This window comes from Haemaphysalis longicornis, unplaced genomic scaffold (assembly GCF_048455015.1).
Source record: "Haemaphysalis longicornis isolate Haplotype H1 unplaced genomic scaffold, Haemaphysalis longicornis Haplotype H1 scaffold_2, whole genome shotgun sequence".
Classification (NCBI taxonomy): Eukaryota; Metazoa; Arthropoda; class Arachnida; order Ixodida; family Ixodidae; genus Haemaphysalis; species Haemaphysalis longicornis.
The window spans coordinates 187,600,939-187,621,956 of record NW_027526295.1 but is presented as its reverse complement, the minus strand read 5'-3'; the positions used below and the strand labels follow the sequence as shown (position 1 = coordinate 187,621,956).

The following is a 21,018-nucleotide window of genomic DNA, read 5'->3' as shown; positions in this document are numbered from 1 at the left end:
GAGATCGAAGAATACCTCTCCAACACAAACCGAGGACCAGCCCGCTTCTACCGTTCACCCTCACCCTACCCGTACCAGAAACCGAACCACCGTAGCACTGCTGACTTCTCACGCGGAGGGTCCCCCAGCCCACGCGGGGGAAACTAAAAGCAGCAACTTCTGGAGGTAAAGTTGCCCGACCGCGGAAAAATGAAAACCCTCCAACAACGCAGCGACTCGCAGAAGACCATGATCCATGACATGCTGTCAGCCCGACGACCCGATCGAACCCTGACGTGACTCCCAAACACGACGACAGCAAAACGGCACGACGCGTACCCGACATGACCGAACCTGCCGGTGAGAATACGACGAAGACGACGACGCATAGTGCCCGGCCGTCAACACGTACAAGCAGAGATACGACGCCACGGCGCACCCGGAACTCGAGGAAGGCAGCGTCCGACGTTCAGCTGTCCATCGACGGCTTTCGTGTAGACGCCCTCATAGACACGGGAGCCGACTACTCAGTAATGAGCGGACCATTTGCGTCTAAGCTGAAGAAAGTTATAACCAGATGGAAGGGTCCGCACATACGCACAGTAAGAGACCACCTCGTGACGCCAACTGGAACGTGCACATCGCGCGTCACCATAGACGGCACAACGTGCCCTGCGGCGTTCGTCATTTTGCCTAACTGCTCCCGTGACGTAATTGTTGGAATAGACTTTTTGACGGACAACAGTGCAATAATTGATCTACAGGCCAAGTCTATACCATTTTTCTCCGATCACTGCATGACGCCGGAACCGAACCCCGAACACCGTGCTGCTGTACGGATCGCCGACGATCATGTCACCCTGCCACCCCTAGCAAGCTTGATGATCAGCGTCTACTCTGAAGATGCGGTTTCTGACGTCGACGCTATCGTGGAGAGTAACCAAAGGTTGCTCCTCGACCGCGGTGTCTCCGTCGCAAGAGGCATTGCGCGCTTTAAGCAACGCCAATCCCACGTTTTGGTCACTAATTTCAGCGAGGAATACCGGCATTTAAACAGGGGCACCCGCAGCGGTGGCTCAGTGGCTAAGGCGTTGCGCTGCTGAGCCCGAGGTCGCGGGTTCGATTCCCGGCCGCGGCGGCCGCTTTTCTGATGGAGGCGAAAAGCAAAAACGGCCGTGTGTACGAGATTTCGGCGCACGTTAAAGATCCCCAGGTGGCCAAAATTAATCCGTAGCCCTCCACTATGGTGCGCCTCATCGTCTGCGTTGCGTCGGCGCGTTAAACCCTACAATCAATCAATCATTTAAACAGGGGCGCGGCAATTGCGTTCCTCGAAGAAACGCAAGAAGCAAGTGACGTGATCGCGGTTGCCGACTTTGAACGCGCATCCGAAGATACCTTCAAGCTTCCGAATCCCTTCGACGTGAATCCCGCGTTACCGCAAGAAGAACGGAAGAAATTATTGGATTTTCTGCGTCGCTACAGAGATTGTTTTTCGTCGAACTCAAAACTACGTCAGGCACCTCTAGCGAAGCACCAAATAATAACCGAAGCTGGAGCCCGACGCACCCAACAGTCACCGTACCGCGTCTCTTCACACGAGCGGGAAGCCATCCGGACTCAAGTCGACCACACGCTCGGCGACGACATTATACAGCCGTCGAAAAGCCCCTGGGCTGCGCCAGTCGTACTCGTGAAGAAAAAGACGGCACATTAAGGTTCTGCGTTGACTGCCGGCGACTGAACAAAATCACCAAAAAGGACGTGTACCCCTCCCCCGTATCGACGACGCCCTCAACCACCTCTGCATACGCGAAGTACTTCTCATCGATGGATATGAAGACCGGATAGTGGCAAATTGAAGTGGACGAAAGAGACCGAGGGAAGAGTGCATTGATAACCCTGGCCGCGGCCTATACGAATGACAAGGGCCGTGACAAGAGCGCTGGAAATTGCTGGAAGACATCGTCTTGTTGCCACTCACCCCACCATCCCTTGCCCCTTTTTTTACCGGAACTAGTTTTATTCTTCCATTCATTAGGCGTAACAATAACCAGGACACCATTGCCTTGCCAATGTACTATAGCAAGTAAAAAAAATTCGAATCTTAAAATATGGTTTTTTGTGTGTATGTATAAAAGTAAAACATTAAAGAAGGTCAAAATATGTTCTTCCGTTATTTTAGCCTTCATATTGTGTTCAAATAAAATGTTCTTACAGTCGCAGCAAGACGCGTATCTGGAAACGCAAGACATATTTTATATCGCATGTACGCTGCAAGAATGGTATATTCTGCGCGCGGCCAGAAGCAACTTCACTATTTCAATATCGGTGCCCGCTTCTTTCATCAAGTGACACGAATAGGGAGGGCGTCGATCGTGTTGTAACTGATCTTAGAAGTAAAAGTCCGTCGGCTATGACAAAGCCGATAGTACGTAAAAAATAACAATCCACGCATGACACTCACCGCGCAGTAACCACAACCAATGGTCGAACTGTTTCGTCGTGAACCGGTAACCGTTATTTATTTTTTCGGTTCAGTACCGTTTTGACACCCATCAGATATATATATATATATATATATATATATATATATATATATATATATATATATATATATATATATATGCGTGTGTGTGTGTGGTAAGTAAAGTCCTCTTCCTGAAACGTCAATAAACTTTTATTTTTGTAATGTTTTTCTTGCTGTCTTTGTCTTTACTAACCACATTTTCTCGTGCTTTTTGAGTTTTTTTCCTTTCCAGATTATATACTTACGTGTATGTGTATACATATATATATATATATATATATATATATATATATATATATATATATATATATATATATATATATATATAGTATAAGTAAAGAGTCGGATACACAGCAAGAACAATAACAAACAATGTTTACTTACGTAGCGGCAATGGGACTTGCCTTCATCAGAGTAAAGTTACATGATTATGGTGTCGCAAACATTGAACACATTTCTTATATAGGTTTGCATAAAACTGTAAGAAGGAATGGAAAATGTTTCGCAAATGGAGAGTGTGCATACAGTCAGGCTACGCCTACGTTACAACATCAACCAACAAACAACAAAAAAAAAGGGGGGGGGGGGGCAAGAGAGAGAAAAAGGGGTCGTGTTAACAATGCAGCGTTCAAGGTTGCACCATGACGGGTCAACGTATGCCGCGCGGGCTGCAAGTTTCGATTCTTCTGCTCTCCAAACATTCCTTAGGCTTATTCTTGAACTTAACAATTTTGAGTTCGACGGAGTTCATTACGTGCAAGTCAGCGGAACGTCAATGGGAACTCGAATCGGACCTAACTACGCTAATATCTTTATGGCTCACCTCGAATCAAACTTTCTTGACACCCAAAATTTAAAGCCAATGTACTATAAAAGGTATATTGATGACATATTCATGATCTGGCAACACGGTGAGGCGGAACTCCTCACCTTCATTGAGGCATTTAATCTAGCCCATCCTAGTATTTCCCTTGCTCATTCCTATTCGGAACACAGTGTAAACTTTCTGGACGTCACCGTTACTACCTTCCAAGGTCGGCTTCAAACTAAACTGTATAGAAAACCGACAGACACGCGGCAGTATTTGCACTTCCGAAGTAGCCATGTCAGACACTGCAAGACAGCAATACCTTACAGCCAAGCCCACCGATTTAGGAGAATTTGCTCAAACCAAGCCTACTTTGACTCAAACTGTCGAGAACTCAAGACCTCCCTCCTGAATAAAAAATACCCGGAAAAAGTTATCGACGACGCTATTGTGCGAGCCAACCAATTAGACCGCAACGAAATCTGCAAGAAAAAAGCCCCGAACGGGAACCCGCAAACTAACTTAGTTTTAACCCACTCATCCTCCGCTCCAAGAGTGTCAACCGTGCTAAAAAAACATCACAATATCCTAATGCAAAGTGACCGCTTAAAAAGCATATTCCCCGAACCACCACGCGTTGTCTACCGGCGTAATAAGAATTTAGGGGACTTTCTTACTAACTCTCGTATCAACCGACCGGCAACTACTGGCTGCATGCCCTGCAATAAACCCCGATGTAAAGTATGCCCACACATGACCACTACACAGCGCGCCACCAGCACGGCTTCAGACTACTACGTAAATATAAAAGGTAACTTTAACTGTGACTCCGCTAATGTCGTATATCTTCTAGAGTGCACTGTTTGTAGGCAACAATATATCGGCCAAACTGAAACGCCCTTCCGAATACGGTTCAATAATCACCGCTCTCATGCAAAAAGCTGCCCTTATTTGCCCCTGTCAAGACATGTGAACAGTCCCGGGCATGCATTTGATCATCTTAAAGCAACGATTTTAGAATCCGCCTTCAAAACGCACCACGACCGCGAGGTTCGGGAATCTTATCTCATTTATAAGTTTGGGTCAGCCACACTTGGAATTAATGAAAGTTACGGAAAACTAACGTGCTTATCCCTCGAATAAACTTAGCGGCTTCATAATTTTTATAACTATGTTCATTATTCCTACCCTCGAGTTTGCCATCAGAATTCGCAGAAACTCTCCTAATACAGCAGCTTTGTTAGCTTAATGCGGCTCAACAATGCCATTTGTCCGGGAGAAGGAGGCCTCGTTCCCACCACCACTTAAGAATGTTTAACTCTTTGTGATCTATTCATGTTTAACCTTTTGTGACCCTACCTATTTCCTGTTCGATTGCTAGCTTCTGTGAAATGCTCTTTTGTGCCCCCTATCTATTCTCTTCATCCGCTGGGGGCACACCCATCTTCGCTTCCCCTAGAACCAGTCTCCCCAGCCACTGAATACCTTGCTGTATACTCTTCCCTTTCTTTACAAACCGCGGTTGACCATTTTCCCCCATTGTCTGAACTTGCAGCCCGCGCGGCATACGTTGACCCGTCATGGTGCAACCTTGAACGCTGCATTGTTAACACGACCCCTTTTTCTCTCTCTTGCCCCCCCCCCCTTTTTTTTTTTTTTGTTGTTTGTTGGTTGATGTTGTAACGTAGGCGTAGCCTGACTGTATGCACACTCTCCATTTGCGAAACATTTTCCATTCCTTCTTACAGTTTTATGCAAACCTATATAAGAAATGTGTTCAATGTTTGCGACACCATAATCATGTAACTTTACTCTGATGAAGGCAAGTCCCATTGCCGCTACCTAAGTAAACATTGTTTGTTATTGTTCTTGCTGTGTATCCGACTCTTTACTTATACTATTTCTGCGCGCTTTGTGAGTTTATCTTTCTCTAGATTTATATATATATATATATATATATATATATATATATATATATATATATATATATATATATATATATATATATATATATATATATATATATATATATATATATATATATACAGATAGGTCAGCAGTCTACGACGCCAAAGGAGGCATAGGGGTGTGGTTAGGCTCTTTTCTTTTTTACTACGGTTAATGAAGTGAACATTTTTTTAATATACAGAAGAAAGAAAGAAAAACACGCGCCCAGAGTGGGGACCGAACCCACGCCTTTCGATTACATGTCGAATGCCTTACCAATTCGGCTATCTGGGCGACTGTGTTCTCCTTCACTTTCTGGGCTATTTATATTTACTAGAAGTGTATCTGACACTTGAGGGTGGTAGCCAGCGCCAGGCGTGGGTTCGGTCCCCACTCTGGGCGCGTGTTTTTCTTTCTTTCTTCTGTATATTAAAAAAATGTTCACTTCATTAACCGTAGTAAAAAAGAAAAGAGCCTAACCACACCCCTATGCCTCCTTTGGCGTCGTAGACTGCTGACCTATCTGTATTTCCTCAACGAGCCCCTCATTTCCTTACTATATATATATATATATATATATATATATATATATATATATATATATAGTAACAACCATGTCCCTCTCAGTAACGTGACTTCCCAATGCGTTCATAACCGACCCACTTCTACGTCATACTTCCCAGGTGCATTCATTAGAGTTCTCGCGGCTACTAGCTTTCCTTTCTGCGTGTGTGTGTATATATATGTACGCATGTATGTTCGTGCATAGATGTATTATTACATACATACATACATACATACATACATACATACATACATACATACATACATACATACATACATACATACATACATACATACATACATGTATGTATGCATATATGCATGTATGCACGTATATATGCGTATATGACAAGACTTGTGAGCGAGTTTCTTTATAGTTAACGAAAAAGGAAATGTGGCACTAAACGAAGCGGACGAAGACAAGATGCGACTGACACGACAGATCTGTATCTCTCGTATCTCTCGTATATTTTCTTCGTCCACGTCTGTTTAGCGCCAAGTTTCTTTTTCTTTAAGTATGCATTTACACATGCATACATATCTGTATGTGTATGGGCATGTATGCACGTACATATGTATGCCTGCATGTGCGCACGTCTGTATGCATGTGTATGTGCGTTGTATGTTGCATGCATGAATGCACGGTGCGCGCATGTATTTGTGGTGTGTGTGCATGTAAGTGCACTGGAGCGCACACCCACCTGATGTGTGCAGGCGTCACACGTTACGGATGCAGCCCTCCCAGACTATATACAGCTGGCACTTTAAAAACTCTGACTCCTTTGAAGACCACTCAACCCACTACGCTGCCGCTTGTTTCGTGTCAGCGTCGCTTGTACTGCTTCGAGACTATGTAAGATGTAAGGTCGCGGCCCTTCTAACAGAATTCATGATTTCATTGAGTGTTTTGGATGGCAAGGAATGCCTTATGCTAAGCGCAGCCCAAACTCGATGCCCGCTGATTTTTCGTTCATTCATGCTGATGGCAGCGTTTCTTGTAAGCCATCGCTTTATAGAAAATAAATAATTCAAAAACGCCGCGCGCACTTGGCTTTCAAAACAGCCGGCATCATTCAACGATGTTAGCTGCGAAAAAAAAACTTGTTCCCCGTCTCGATGTGTGCTAGAAATTACGTACGGTGCATTAAAATAAGCACTGAGCTAACCACTTCTAAGGCTGATTCGCAGCGATGGTGCCAATTGTGTATAGAGAAGGAAGAAGTTGGCCTCGGCTGAAAGGCCCCCCTGCAGCAAGACAATGAGCGTCAGCACTCTTGTCAGTGAAGCAGGTAGCCTTTTATAAAGGTGGTTAGAAATGGCGCCTCCGCACCGCTGCACGCTATAATAACATAAACAAATTAAACATGTCAGCCCTGAATACTGTGCACGCAAGACGAAGCTTTCTCTCTAGATCTGCCTCTTATTACGCCACCAAAGCTGGTATTCACTGCCATTTACGCACATATCCACTATATTCTATTAGTTTTCCACTGTTTCCTGACATTTCAATCTCTTCGTTCATAAATGTGCTTCGAATCAACCACGGACCGCACCTTATACTGTTTGTCCCCAACTGTTCTGGTTCCCCGCTGGCAGAGATGTCCACTTATATTCTCCACGTCAAATATCACTTCCATTAACCTGTCACTTTTTCTCTTTGTTTGCTTTTTTGTAAGATGACGGTCACATTAAAATTCAGTGCATGAGCGTCATGGGGCGAAACTTTTGAGACGAAATATCTTTTAATACACGTAATACCATGCATTGTACGCCGCTTCCTCCGCAGTCGCTTAAATACTGCGAAGACGTGGACTTAATAAATCGCGGAGATTTTCGGGACCACCAGCGCATAGGGTGTACACACTGTCTTATTTTGCAGTTCGTCGTAATCTGGCCTCAATGGCTGCCGTTGTTCTTCCACAAGTAAACTAGTAACGCGATCTCTGACGGCGCGGTCACGAATACCTAACTTGAAGTGATTGCCTTTAGTGTAGGCGAGCGAGACAGGTCCCGCTCATAAGCGCTGCTCTAAGCGAGATCAGCCATTGACAGCTCTTTCTTCGAGAGATTAAGGTGTCAGGCTAGACGCACGCACGAGCTTAACCAGAGTAAGCTTCTTACTCTCCCTACGCAATTATGCAAAATGAGCGATGGGCCAGCGCCAACATTCGTTTCCTTGTGGAGTTTACTCTCTTTAAGCGATCTCTTCCGCTACTTTTTTTTAGCTAATGCGAGGTGCGTAACGTACTGCTCCTAAACTTCCTTCTTGGAAACTCTAAACTAGGTCCCCGTTAAACCCCTATGAACAGTTGCTGCATCAGCCCTGCTTAAAAACGAGATGCGAAAGAGTTGTTGCGTTTGTTTTTTTTTTTAACCTAGTTTTTTTTTTTAATCAGGGCGAGGCGTTGGAAAAAGGACGTCACCAGAAACCAAAAACTCCCTTTCATCGCGCAAAGCAGATTTTTTTTTTAATTCTAAGTAGTAGGAAAGAAGTGTTACGACACAAAGCTACGCGAAACAAAACAGAAAGCAGGATGTGTCCGCAGGCATAAGCTTCAGGCTGTTCTCGCCTAAATGAAAAATCTTCCGTCAGCTTGACACTAGCGGGATAGAAGCGAGTGTCTTCAATAGCTTCGTGAATCCTTCGAAGCACGGAAAAAAAGGCGAAAAAAATGAACCTCTCTGTTTGGAATTTTAGAAAGTATAAGGTAAGGAGACAAAATCCCCGTTATTGTCAGCTGGCATGGGCTTAGTATGGTCAATACTCCGCTTTGAGTCAAGTCTATATTACTTTTTTGAACTGTTGGCTCAAAGAAAACGTATTCATCTTCGCAATGCCTCAAGTGCTGATACTTATTTGGAGCTTCCGTTTACAAAACGATATTTGAAGGTGATTCTATGCAAAAGGTAGCTGAGATCCTTCGCCCGTACCTGGAAACTTCGAAAGCGGTAGCATCTTAGATATGAGCCCAATTTTCTGTCTGCTTGCTGTGAATCCTATCTGCTTTAAAACACAGGAGAAAAGTTACAAACTTGTGCCAAAAAAAACAAACATGATTTTACCTGCGTGCGTTTTATGAGTAAACACACCGAGAGCTGCACGTTTGACTTGTTTGTAGACGAGGCTTTGTGCCAAAGATTTCCGCGTCCTCATAAAGCGCACAGGGCTAAAACGATGCGAACAAATATTAGTTCATTACTTGGATCGCAACAGACTTCTGAAATTCATGTGCGTCCACATGAGCCCCGGATGCGCGAGGTCGGTGTCATACGCTAAGCGTCTCTTAGCACCCAGCAATCCTCTCGGCCGAATGGGAAGGCCAACTTGAGTTCTACTTTTGATGTGTTGCAGTATCGATACCTGTGTTCCTGTCGTGAGCTTGGCGTGTAGAAAAGGTTACCACAATCATTGCGACCGTCATTTTTGTCCAAAGGAGAAAAGGTGGTAAATGTACCTTTTTTTTTTTTGACAGAACCCGCCCGATCGTACCTAAATTTGTCGTGATCTTGGTTTTTTCTCTTACGCAGAGATGTCCAAGAAGACCTGCTGGGAGAATGGCACCTGGTTCTACAGCCAAGAATACGGCAAAGAGTACACAATCTACGACTGCGGCTCTCTCGAGGTATGTGTTAACGCTTGATAGTCACAGAGCCCTATCGTCTGCTTCAGTGCCGTGTAGAATTTTTGTGGGCTGTTGGTTAGTCTCGAAGAAGGAGCATTTTCCGGTAATACAATATAGGCCAGTTTTTTTTTCTTACCAATCGCCAGTTGTCGCCACACCAGATGGATTCTCCACAACGAGAGCTCTAGCCATCAATTTAGTGTCTGTCTGTCTGTCTGTCTGTCTGTCTGTCTGTCTGTCTGTCTGTCTGTCTGTCTGTCTGTCTGTCTGTCTGTCTGTCGGTCGGTCGGTCGGTCGGTCGGTCGGTCGGTCGGTCGGTCGGTCGGTCGGTCGGTCGGTTGGTCGGTCGGTCGATGTGCGCTCATTGGTGTAAGCGAGTGCTCGTGTGTATTCGCTTGCATGTACGTGGGTGGGAGTGTGCGTGTGAGTGTCCACGTTTGCTACGCCCGCGCCCCTAAAACACGGCAAATAACGGAACGGAGACGCTCGCCATAGAACGAACGGATCCCAGCCTCGACATGCCCTACCAGCTGCCTTCCTCCGACTGAAATTAGCTCGTCTTCGGTTGTAGCAGTAGGAAAAGTAAAGACGAGCTCAGGTCGTCCACAGCAGGCAGGAAGATAGAGGCATTTAATGATGTGCACACTAAACATCAAGGCTCCTTACTGATTCGCGCGTTGCATATTCTATGGCATTTCCTTTTTAGGTTCCCTATAAAAAGAATGCTGCGGGTAACTAGAAAAAAAGGCTTACGTTTAGCCCCTCAAAATCCTTTTGGCGTAAAACAAGATATTGCGACTATTTTGCGAGCATTTAAAATGGCCAAAGTGGAGTTTACAGTATGACTCGAATATAGAGATGAGAGGATCATAAAGACAGGTGTATAGCTATTTCTAACTCTGGTTTTACTTGGGTCGTTCTACAATGATCACTCGGTTGGTTTCGTCGACTGGCTGCAGCTTTTCTTTAAAAAACAACACGGGAGGCGTCTGAAGCGCAGCACCGCGGAACGATTGCTTCTGACGATTGGAACCTAATAAGCTTGTACAGAGAGTGGTTTTGACGGTGCGGCTGACGATTGAAAATAAAAACTACGAGGCCACTGCCTGTGCCTCCCTATGTGCCATTGCATTTCTTTTTAAGCGCGGGCATCAAGAGTTGACCAAAGTGTGCTTACCGCTCCGTTTCGCTCGCTCTGATAGAGCGCCACTCAGTACGAACGTCAGCGTCAGACGTCCTGCAGTTTTGCTTCGTTTTACAGCAATGCTTGTATAGGATCGATTCCAGCGTTCTTTCGCGACGACTGCCGCAATTCGTAAGCTAAAAAAAAAACAATCGTCCCTGTCTCCGTCGAAAAAGGAGATTATCCGTAAATCCAGAAGTAAATAATCATAATTGTTTACTTGCCACATACAATACCACCAGCAGCACTGCATGATAGCTACGGGCACGAAAACACCAAAACGCTGATAAACATTTTGCAGAAAAGTAAACTTTTAGAGCGCTTTGCAACAAGTTTTATAGGGAAAGCTATCTCGCTCACTTAAATGAGAGTGTAACCGAAACTATTGTTTCGCGTATTCATAATCATAACACTGATGCTTTTGTTAGTCACATGACTCCGTGGAGTAAAAGAGATAAAGAAGTCATCGAAGCCCGCTAGAAAAAATAACTTGCAAAAAGGCACCCTCTGTGAGCGAGTGTCTTTAATCTTTAACCCGAAATCTGATTGATTGTAGGGTTTAACGCACCGACGCAAAGCAGGCGATGAGGCGCGCCGTAGTGGAGGGTTAACCCCAAAATCTTTAACTGCAGATCTGACGTCATAACAGGAATGAAACAAGTGTGCCTGGAAAGGATATACAGTGGAACCCCGTTCATACGTTTCTCACTGGACCGGGAAAACCAAACGTAACAACCACGACAACGCAGCAGTGAGGAAACCTTCGAAAATGAACGAAAACACTGTAGCTCTGACTTGCAACCATGTATTTCTGCAACTTAGGCTTTCGAACCTAAAAAAAAAAAAAAACTCGAGAATGTAGGATTGCCGCTTTTTGCGATCGCTGGAAAATACCACGCGTGGCAATGCAAGGTCCCAAGTGATGCCGATTCTCTTCCGCGCTGGCTGCTTTTAGTGCTCTCTTCCGCGCTGGCTGCGTTTAGTACATAAAGCTTTTCCTGAAGGGAAAGAACCTCCCGTTTTCGCGACGCCATCATGGCACGGCAAAGTTCGCGGTTGCAAGTTCAGCGGTGTTCTCAAAGCTTGAAGCGTACAATGACGACGAGAGCGCTTGCTAGTCACGCGGTGGTGCTTTTATGGCAAACCCGCACTTCCACCATTCGGAAGTTCCATTCGGAACTTCCGATGTAAGCGCAGTGATGATGGTGATAGCATAGAGTAACATAGGGCCATCTAGTGGTGACGAATTGCACCCACGGGCGGCTTCATGCAGTCCGCTCCGTAGCCAAGCCTGGCCAAGGCTCGTCAAACGTCAAAATGGCGGCCCGCGCATGTTGCCCGAGCTACCCGAGCTAAGCACTATACCCGGGCGGGTTCGAAGTGTCAGATTGCGACGGATGATTTGGGAACGTACTCTTAGCCACAACGTAACAGTGAAAATTTAATACGTAGCGCTCTGTGTGAGCTACGTGACTCAAGTGCAGTGCAGTGAAGCAGCGGTTAGTGCAAAGCTGGTGTATCCTGCTGCAGAAGACAGGGTGAAAAGAGCGGAGAAGGCTCGTTACGGTCTCGAGTTTGCGGCTAATCAAACACCACGTGGAGATTCACAGGTCAAACATGTTTTAGATGTGAAAACTAGAATAATTCTTCCAACATTATCATCAAATAAAAAGACAGGTGTGCTCATGTTGTTTCCACAGAGACTATTTGCATTGTTCTTTAACCCTTTTTTCACCATTTTTCTTTCCCGGTACGGGTTCCGTTGGTGCCAATCAACGCTGCAGTATCACCGCTCCATGACCATCCTTTCGATCGTGCTCCATTCGCTCTCTATTATTGTCCTCGTACCCGCCATCTTCATCTTCTCCTCTTACAAGTAGGTGTGCTTTCTCTCATGCATGCGTGGTACTTTCATTGCCTTCGCGGGGAGCAGCGTTCTTGTGTTTTCATTGTAAAGCGGAAGCAAGGAGTTGTTGATCATTTTACGCCAAATTGAAATTGGAAGTCGTTTTACTAACCGGAATGCGAGTGGTAGTGCTAGATCGTGTGGAGCGCCGCTTGGCATTGCACGATAATAGACGCGCGCTTCTAACGCTTGCGCCAGCTGCGCCGCACAAAGGCTATCCGGGTGTTGCCTAGTGACGGTGTTTTCTTGCTCGCGCGGCATTCTTTCCCTACACGACCTTGACTGAGATGCTTCAGGCTCCAACAGAACGGCGTTGATTCACTTTGATTGCCGAATTCCATACACCTACGAACGAATCTTCGAAATGAAGGCGTATACGCCCACGCGTAATGACAAGAAAGTAAACCGTTGACCCCCCTTAAGCTGTTGCTCACAACGCCTGCGCATATTGTCATCCGCTGGAACTCAGCCGGTATAACGCATGTGTTCAGAGACGAATCTGCACTGTTGGCAGCCTCCTCCCCACCCGCTTTCGCCCCAAACGTCAGAAAGGTCTGTGGTTATTTTTTTTCTTCTATTAGTTGCTGACGATCCGACTAGGAAAGTGTCATTTTGACGTCATTGCCCTTGGCTTTCAGTGAAAAGATTCCAGTTTTGTTAAGAATCGCTTTCTTTAAAACGGATGTGGTGGGAACAAATAAGGCCATCAGGTCACCACCATTATGTCAACGAGATTAATAGAAAATGGTTAAGGTATACTCATTCGAGGGAGAAGAAAGAGTTATATTCATCTACCTCTTCAAGCATTTCCTATTTTAGGCTAAAGATTGGACGTTCTGCATGTCAGTTTACCATTACTTTCGATTTTTTCCTAATCATCTTTAATCAAGCGACGGAGCTTTCCGAGCAATGTTCCGGGAGAGTACTTTGCAGGCTCAGGCTCATTGAACAAGACAATGTCGACCGCAAATCTCAAGTGGTTAAAATATCCACCATTCCCTCGTATGCCGGAATTTTCCTAATCAATCCAGCTCTCTAATTCACTTCTTGGCAGGCTGTAAACAATTGTGGATATATAGTGCATTCTTGCCTAGCACCCTTACCGATATGAAAATGCAATATACTGTTGAGATAAACTACTTTATCTCAACCAACTTGCAGTACCAAAGTATTAACCAAACACGGTGCATTTGGTGACAGAAAATATATTAATTCGAGTTAAATTACCATAATAATCATTTTGAAACATTCTACGTCATCGGGCAACCACCACAAACTTTTGAACATCGCACCTACGTAAGTTCCAACATCATACGTGTGCATTTGCACAAGGACGACAGTGTGAGCTTCCCCTGGTTTCTGTAACCAACGTAAGATAAGCCCACTATGGTCCAAGCTGAAGACCTGCCTTAAAACCATGTCTAATAACCATTCACTTGTATAACCATCATGTACGACCGTCTTCGCGTCGCGCTCGCAGGCAGCTTCAGGTTCACCGAATACTTCTGCACAAGAACTTCTGCGTCGCCATGGCGCTGTACGACATCAGCGTCATCCTGGTCGACTCGCTTTTCATCCTGGACCACGTCAACGAAGAGAAGAACATACGGGTCGAGCAGAACCCGGTAATGGAGCCGCCTTCGCTTTCTCTCACCTTACGACCCGCTTCGTTTGTGCACTCGTACTCTCTCGCCGGTTCTACTTAAATACTTAATACTTAAATGGACCCTGCAGCACTTACCATCGACTACTTGGAATGCATTTTGTAGTAAGGAATATTGTCCCAACAATCTCCACCCGCAAAAATTGTGAAAATCCGTTCGCTATCGCCGAAACTACAAGCGTTAAGAAGTCGCGCATAATGGCTCCCTTTAAACTCAACCGCGGACAACGCGCCGAAAGCTGCCCGCTGTCTCCCGGAGAGGCAACGGCTCGCGGCGTTCTCCTCTGCGGCCTTCGACATATCACAGGCCATGAAGTCTTCTCCTTTTCTCCACAACGTGGAGGGGTCTATTTCCTGTCTGATGGCACAAAAAAAAGCAGGCATGGCTGCCTGCTCGCAAGAAACGCTCAGGCTGGTAGGTCGTTTTTGACGCAATAAGCATTTGTTGTCCAGGGGTCTACTTGGAAGGGGAGGAGTGAGTCCGTCACTCAAACCACTCGCCCACTCAAAGCACAAAAGAAACGCCAAACCTATACGCGTACAGATTCAGACATAGAAGAGGTTGGTACACAGCGCCGACGACGCCGGATCGTCACAGGAAATGCGAAAAGTAAGCCGCGAAGCTCACCAGCGACAGCCAATAGGACAGCCGTGGCCGCAATGACGTCGTTAAGGCCATGCCAGGGGTGACTAATAAGAAAAATTGACGAGAGCGCGGTTGGTTATTTCGTGTCTTTTACAGCGGATTTGCGCGCTCACCGGTTCACGTGCGGGTGTAATATTTGGATGAGGTATTTTCGGCAGTGTAATCTAAACGTCGCGCAGGTTTACTTGCACTGCTCAAAGAGTGTTGCAGGGTCCCTTTAAACACTGGTCTTGAGGATGCATTTTCATTTCAGTTCATTTATTAAAGCGAGACTTTCTACGGCTCACACGTACATCAATCGCCGCAAGAAAAAAAAACCTTCCTGTGGTCCAAATCGACCCTGGGTCCCTCGCGTTACGAAGCAGACGTGTATCAGATAGCGCCGTTCCGACGTGGTCGAAACATTTTGGGTTTTTAGACCTTTTACTATGGCTTAGCTTGCATGGGAGAAAGCTGTGCCTTTTAACCGTCTTTCTCTTAAGAAAAAGGCTGTGCTTCTTTTCCATTAGTAATGGCCGACGGAAGTGCATAAGGGGGAAGGAGGGGGCAACAAAGTACATCGCCATGACCGAGATATGCAAAACTTCGCTTTAACGTCGGGTTCGAATCATTGAGTTTCGTACTAATATATACTAGAGGGAAGTCTGCCGCCACTGTCTAGCGGAGCCGCGCGTCGGCGAGCGTTCCGTCATGCACCCGGCAGGCACGTTTCACTTGGCCTTGGCATATGGTTCATGAACAGGCTGAAAAGTTGGCTCTGGCTGCAAAAAAGCAACAGTGTTACTGTAGAAGGTTCATCAAATTTGTGTTGTTAATATAAAATTGAACCTACAAAAGATTAATTTGTCAGTGATTATGTAGAAGCTTTATGCACGATGAACGAGAAAAAAATGTTACCCTTTTTTGTTGATTTTGGCTTCGAGACAAAAAGGAAGCCATATGGCTAGCTAAGCCAAGTAGGCGAGGAACGTCGCTAGCGGCAATGGCGCCGTCCACGGCAGCCCGCGACTGCAACGACAGATTTCCCTCCAGTATATATTAGTGTGAGACCCTATGGTTCGAATGGACCAATCGGATAGGCGTCGGCTTCATAACGCGAGATATTCAGGTTCGATTCCGGCCATGGGAAGCGTATTTTCGTGAGGTACTTGGTTTTTATTTGGTACACCATCACGAGCTTGATGTGCGTTTGCGAAAACCCATTTTCTAAAGGTGGCTTTCCTGCAGTGCGTTTTGGCGTAACTACATCGCCATCAGTAAGGCCTAGAAAGCTTCGCTTTAAAAACATCGCAGCATTAAGAACGCACGGCTGTGACTTCACAAGCGATTCTATCTAATTCTTCTTTCTTTCCGTTCCCCCTCATTCCGTTCGGTACGCACACCAGCTGACTGCGTGCTCTGATACAGGTGTTTTTTTTTTTGCCTATTTTGTATGGAAATTCACTACCTTCTGCTCTACTTTTTATAACCTCGTAAGTCCTCATGCTTGTGCATAGCCAACGTAAGTTGGTTGGGAAAAGTGCTGCGATGTTACCATTAGTTTTGCATGTGCACTCGCGATTTGTACGCTTGAATTCACGCTCAATGACATTACTCGTAGCGTTTGCACAGTGTACGCGTTCTATTGCGTCGAACAAAGACACGTAGAGCAAGGTAAGGCCAGAAACGCCCTTCGGAACACCGTTTCGGAACCCGTTAACGAACCCCTCCGCGTGCTCTCCATAATCCGGCGTAATTTTAGGCTAGATGCTCAGTGGGCGTTTAACATCCGCGATTCAACATTGAGGCTACTCGACCCCCTGATATACGACGCTTGCTAAAATCGCGATCTATCTTTGCAGTTTTCCCTTAGATCTGGTGATTTACCAAGGTCACCCCCCTGGTTACCCCTATGGCAGAAAACTCCCCGAACTAGCGCACTATTGGCTTAATGTGTCGATGCGAGCTAGTTGGTACTTCATCATGGGAACAGGTTAAGCGCCAGGCACAACTGGAGGCACAACAGGCCCATTTCCTGTCTGTTTTCCTTCCTCCAGTTGTGCCTGGCGCTTAACCTGTTCCCATGATGTACTATTGGCGTCTAGCTGGAGTCGTTATTCATGCCCATCTCTGGAAAACGAGTGTGCGATTGCGCGATCTTCTCACATCATGTTGCAGGACCTGTGCAAGGTTCTGTACACCTTCTCCCGCTACTTCCGGCTGTGCCAGTACGCGTGGATGTTCTGCGAGGGCTTCTACCTGCACAGGCTGATCGCGTCGGCCTTCGCGGAGCAGAAGTCGCTGCTAATCTTCTACGTCGTCGGATGGGGTGAGATATTAGCGTCGGACCATAGTCTTGATTTCTTTTCTCTGCACCATCTGTTCCTCTTCTGTTCCGCTTCATGCTTTAGAGGGTAAAACAAAAAATTACTCCCACCTCCCCTCGCGGGAACCCCTGTGTAGATGCGACGCATAGGGGGTTCCGTTGTTGTTTCCGTTAGGTTGATTCTCCCATCGCGTGAAACGTGCCGTGAACCCCCTGCCGCGGCTATGACGCAACGTGGCGCGGCTATGACGCAACACAATCCAACACAATCCACATTAATCCAATCCAATCCAAATCCAATCCAAGCCAAGCCAAGCCAAGCCAATCGAATCCAATCCAATGCACCTCGCGAGAGAGAGAGAGAGAAAATACTTTATTGTCACACATCCGGCATGCGGGATCCCCTCCGGCCGCGCAGGGCGCGGGGGGTCACCCTACCTTACGCTACTCTTATAGTCCTAAGAGTTCACGTCGGGCCTAGGACCTAAGGCTTTGGTGCGCCCCTACCCCGCTCGGACTACTCGGGCGGTCGCCCTTTCGTCTCTGCAGGGCCAGGGCAGCCTCGAGCTGCTGGACGGCCCTCCTTTGGTCACTCGGGTCCGCGGACCCCACGCACTGTCTCACTCGCGGCGGTAACGTCTGACCGTCCGCGCGCACTGCGTCACAACCCCACATCAGGTGGGCCAGGGTGGCCGTCGCTCGCGCACAAACACTGCACATTTCGCTCGCAAAGAGCTTGGGGCACACGTGGCGCGCGAGCGCCGGGGTTAGCACCGTCTCGGTGTGGAGTTGGCGCAGTCCCACCGCCTCTCGCCGGGTCAGGTCCCGGTGCGGGGGCGGAAAGTCGGTATCCTCGCATGGCATCGGGAACAGAGGTGCACCTCGCGAGAGAGTGTTCGCTATCGGAGAGGAGAGGCGGTGAGCGGCGGAGAGCGCAGCTCGCGTGGCGAGGAGAATGGTGGAGGGGTGTGGACGGACAACAACGCCGAATGGAGGGACAAGGCGAGTGAATGAGATGCCGTCGCATCTAAAAACAAAATGGCAGAAACTTCCAAGTAGCAACGTTTGTTAATATATGCTTAAACCGCTCTGCTATACACCAAGCCCCTTTAAACTTGGTTTCGCTACTAAGCAAAAATGCATCCTTGGGAAAGCATTTTTTCAAGCGCCGCGTAAGCAGTCTGATATCAAAATAGGAAATCCCCAAGGTCATCTTATACAATACATGCAGAGACCTCGTGTATCCATAAAAAGGGACATCTCCCCGCGAGGGGGACTCGAGTAAATGCGTCGCATAGGGGGTGGGTGTATTGCGTTAACGTTTAGTGTTTGGGGAGTTGGTGGTAGTGAATGCGTCGTATCAGCAGCTTCTTGACGTAGTTTGAATGAGTCAAGGATATAAGGCGCGTTCGTAGCCTTTGATTCTGTGTCGGTTTTGTGGCGCAGTGGGAAGAGCACCATGTACCTCGCGTTCCGCCCACAGGTAGTGAATGCGTTGTATCAGCAGCTTCTTGACGTAGTTTGAATGAGTCAAGGTTATAAGGTGCGTTCGTAGCCTTTCATTCTGTGTCGGTTTTGTGGCGCAGTGGGAAGAGCACCATGTACCTTGCGTTCCGCCCGCAGGGTCGTGGGATCGAAACCAGGCGCCGATAAGTATTATTTTTTTTATATAGTGTAGTGGGAGGGGTGCGGACCTGTTGTCGAGAGCGAGGAGGGTAGCGTGATGCGGAAGAGGAGGAGTGGGGGAGAGGGCGCACCTGCGCGCTGAGATGTTGCGGACGGACGGCGGACGCTACGTGTGTGTTAAAGAAATGCTCTGCATTTAAAAAACGGTGCTTAGCGAACACACTTAAAGTTGTCTTCACTACCATATACAAATGCGTTGCCTGGAGACATTCTTCCGGGCGGCGCATAAGCAATTCTATACCAAAGTGGGAAGGCTTAGAGGCTGTTTATGCAGTACCTCTAAAAACCCCGTGCATCCTGAAAAACGCTATAAATCGAGTCCCCACAAAGTCGGCGTCACAAACCGGAACGAACTTTCCTGCAACGTACTGCCGTAACAATGTCTGAAAAAAAAACCAATTTTTTCGGCTTTTTACACTGATGGCCCAAACATTTTGAGGTTTTTCGACTTAACGTTAATCCGCAAATTTTTAGTCAGAATGCGTTTTCTTCATTAATTGATTCATTCGTTCTTTTAAACATCAGGCCTGCTCTGTCGTTTCTAAAATCGAGGATAAAACGAACAGAAGTAAAAATATTAAACTGACTCTAAACCCTTCGGAAAATTACACACACAAGTGAAGCGCACTTGTGTGCGCTTTATTTGTGTGTGTAATTCTTCGTCCTTGTCCCGCCTAGCGCCAGCAATGTTCCGAGTCAAAAACCAATTAGCCCTATTTCAAGCTCTGGTTTAAACCCTTGTTCACTTGACAAGCACGACTAAGTTCGAAAACAAAGGAAATGCAACACACGAGAAGGTAAAACAGGAACAACGCAAAATTCGACACTTCGTCATCGCTCACACAATACAACCGCAACACATCAACAAACATACATATCAGACCATTCCCTATTTAATGCTACAGAAAACGGCGTCTTTAACACCTTCGAGAAGGAAGTTATTGACGTTAAGGTACAAGTAAGGGTGGTAACCAATTTGAATCTGTTATTGATTGCCCCAGTTATTATTCTATTTTCAAACTAAGAGCGCTACGGCAATAACATCTATCAGTCAAGGAAATAACAAACTCCAACTATTTTGCCTAAACCACCAAAGCAACTTTCCGAAGCAATACGCAGTGTTCGCCGACTCTCAGCTTAGCCCAAGGTATGTCTCAGCGCATGAAATATGCATTGCGGGTGCTACTGCGTGTGCGTAAGACGAACTTAAATAATCCGTATAGGAGCTTTTAGCCGACCTACACGCAAAATGCCTGCGAGGAACGTTATCCTCATTTTCAATTTGCTATACTGCCTCCTAGATTGTTCCGTCTAATAGTCCGGGCCCCAGTCGATCACCTACGTCTACTTTTTTTTTTCGTAAAGTAAAGTTCCGTCCTGAAACTTCACGAAACAGATTTGTCAGTGCGAGAAAAGATTTTTTTTTTACTTTGGGCTCACCTCCTTTTGTTGCAAAGCTTTTTTTAGCACTATTATGTTAGAACTTTCTTTCTTTTTTTTTATCCCCTGGTCATAACTCTAACGAAACTGAGGAAAACTTCGTCGCTTAGATATTGATTTGTGTCTCGGGGCACCGAGAATTTTGTGCTCCGCCGTCACCCACAAACAACCGCAAAAAAAAAAAACATTACTCAGACGACGAAGATGATCAACACAGGCGAGTACAAAGCACCGGATTTCTACTTTATTTGCTTCTTACCTTACAGCATGTCACTTCGTACGTCTTACGTATACGTAAGCCCAAAATCTGCTGCGGTTTTGTAGTTGCCTGAGCCTGCCAACTTTGTGATCGACTATCCTAGGTGGTGAAGGCGACCACCGGACGTCGTTGGTTGAACCACACCCTCTACGTGCCATTCATCAAGACCGCTCTTCCAGAGTGGAGAACTCGTTATCCAAAGTTAGCCGGTCGTTCGCAATGTGAGCCGACGTTTCTAGAGAGATCTTTTTTTGTGTGTGTGTTCTCTTAAAAATCGGGGAGCAGCGCGATTTCATTCGCGCGGTAAAAAGACGCGCCACGATGCTGTTAGGGAAAGTTTTAGGGGGGAAAAAAGTGAATCACCTCGTCTCCTTTTTCCCGGGCTATGCGAGAACATATTTCGACGTTTGTTGATGAGTACATTTCGAGGATTTTTTTCATTTGCTCGTGGATCACATTTCCTGTCGGCCTGCTCTGCA

At 46.4% G+C, this 21,018-nt stretch overlaps 1 protein-coding gene across 1 annotated transcript in view; it reads left to right on the top strand.

The window, feature by feature from the left end:
* Positions 1-21,018, top strand: part of LOC144167563 (calcitonin receptor-like) — a 185,954-nt gene that overhangs the window by 135,040 nt on the left and 29,896 nt on the right. Inside the window, exons 6-9 of the mRNA XM_077696790.1 lie at positions 9,357-9,451; positions 12,419-12,510; positions 14,021-14,165; positions 17,007-17,157. Coding sequence (XP_077552916.1) covers positions 9,357-9,451; positions 12,419-12,510; positions 14,021-14,165; positions 17,007-17,157 — 483 coding nt within the window. The remainder of the gene's footprint in view (positions 1-9,356; positions 9,452-12,418; positions 12,511-14,020; positions 14,166-17,006; positions 17,158-21,018) is intronic.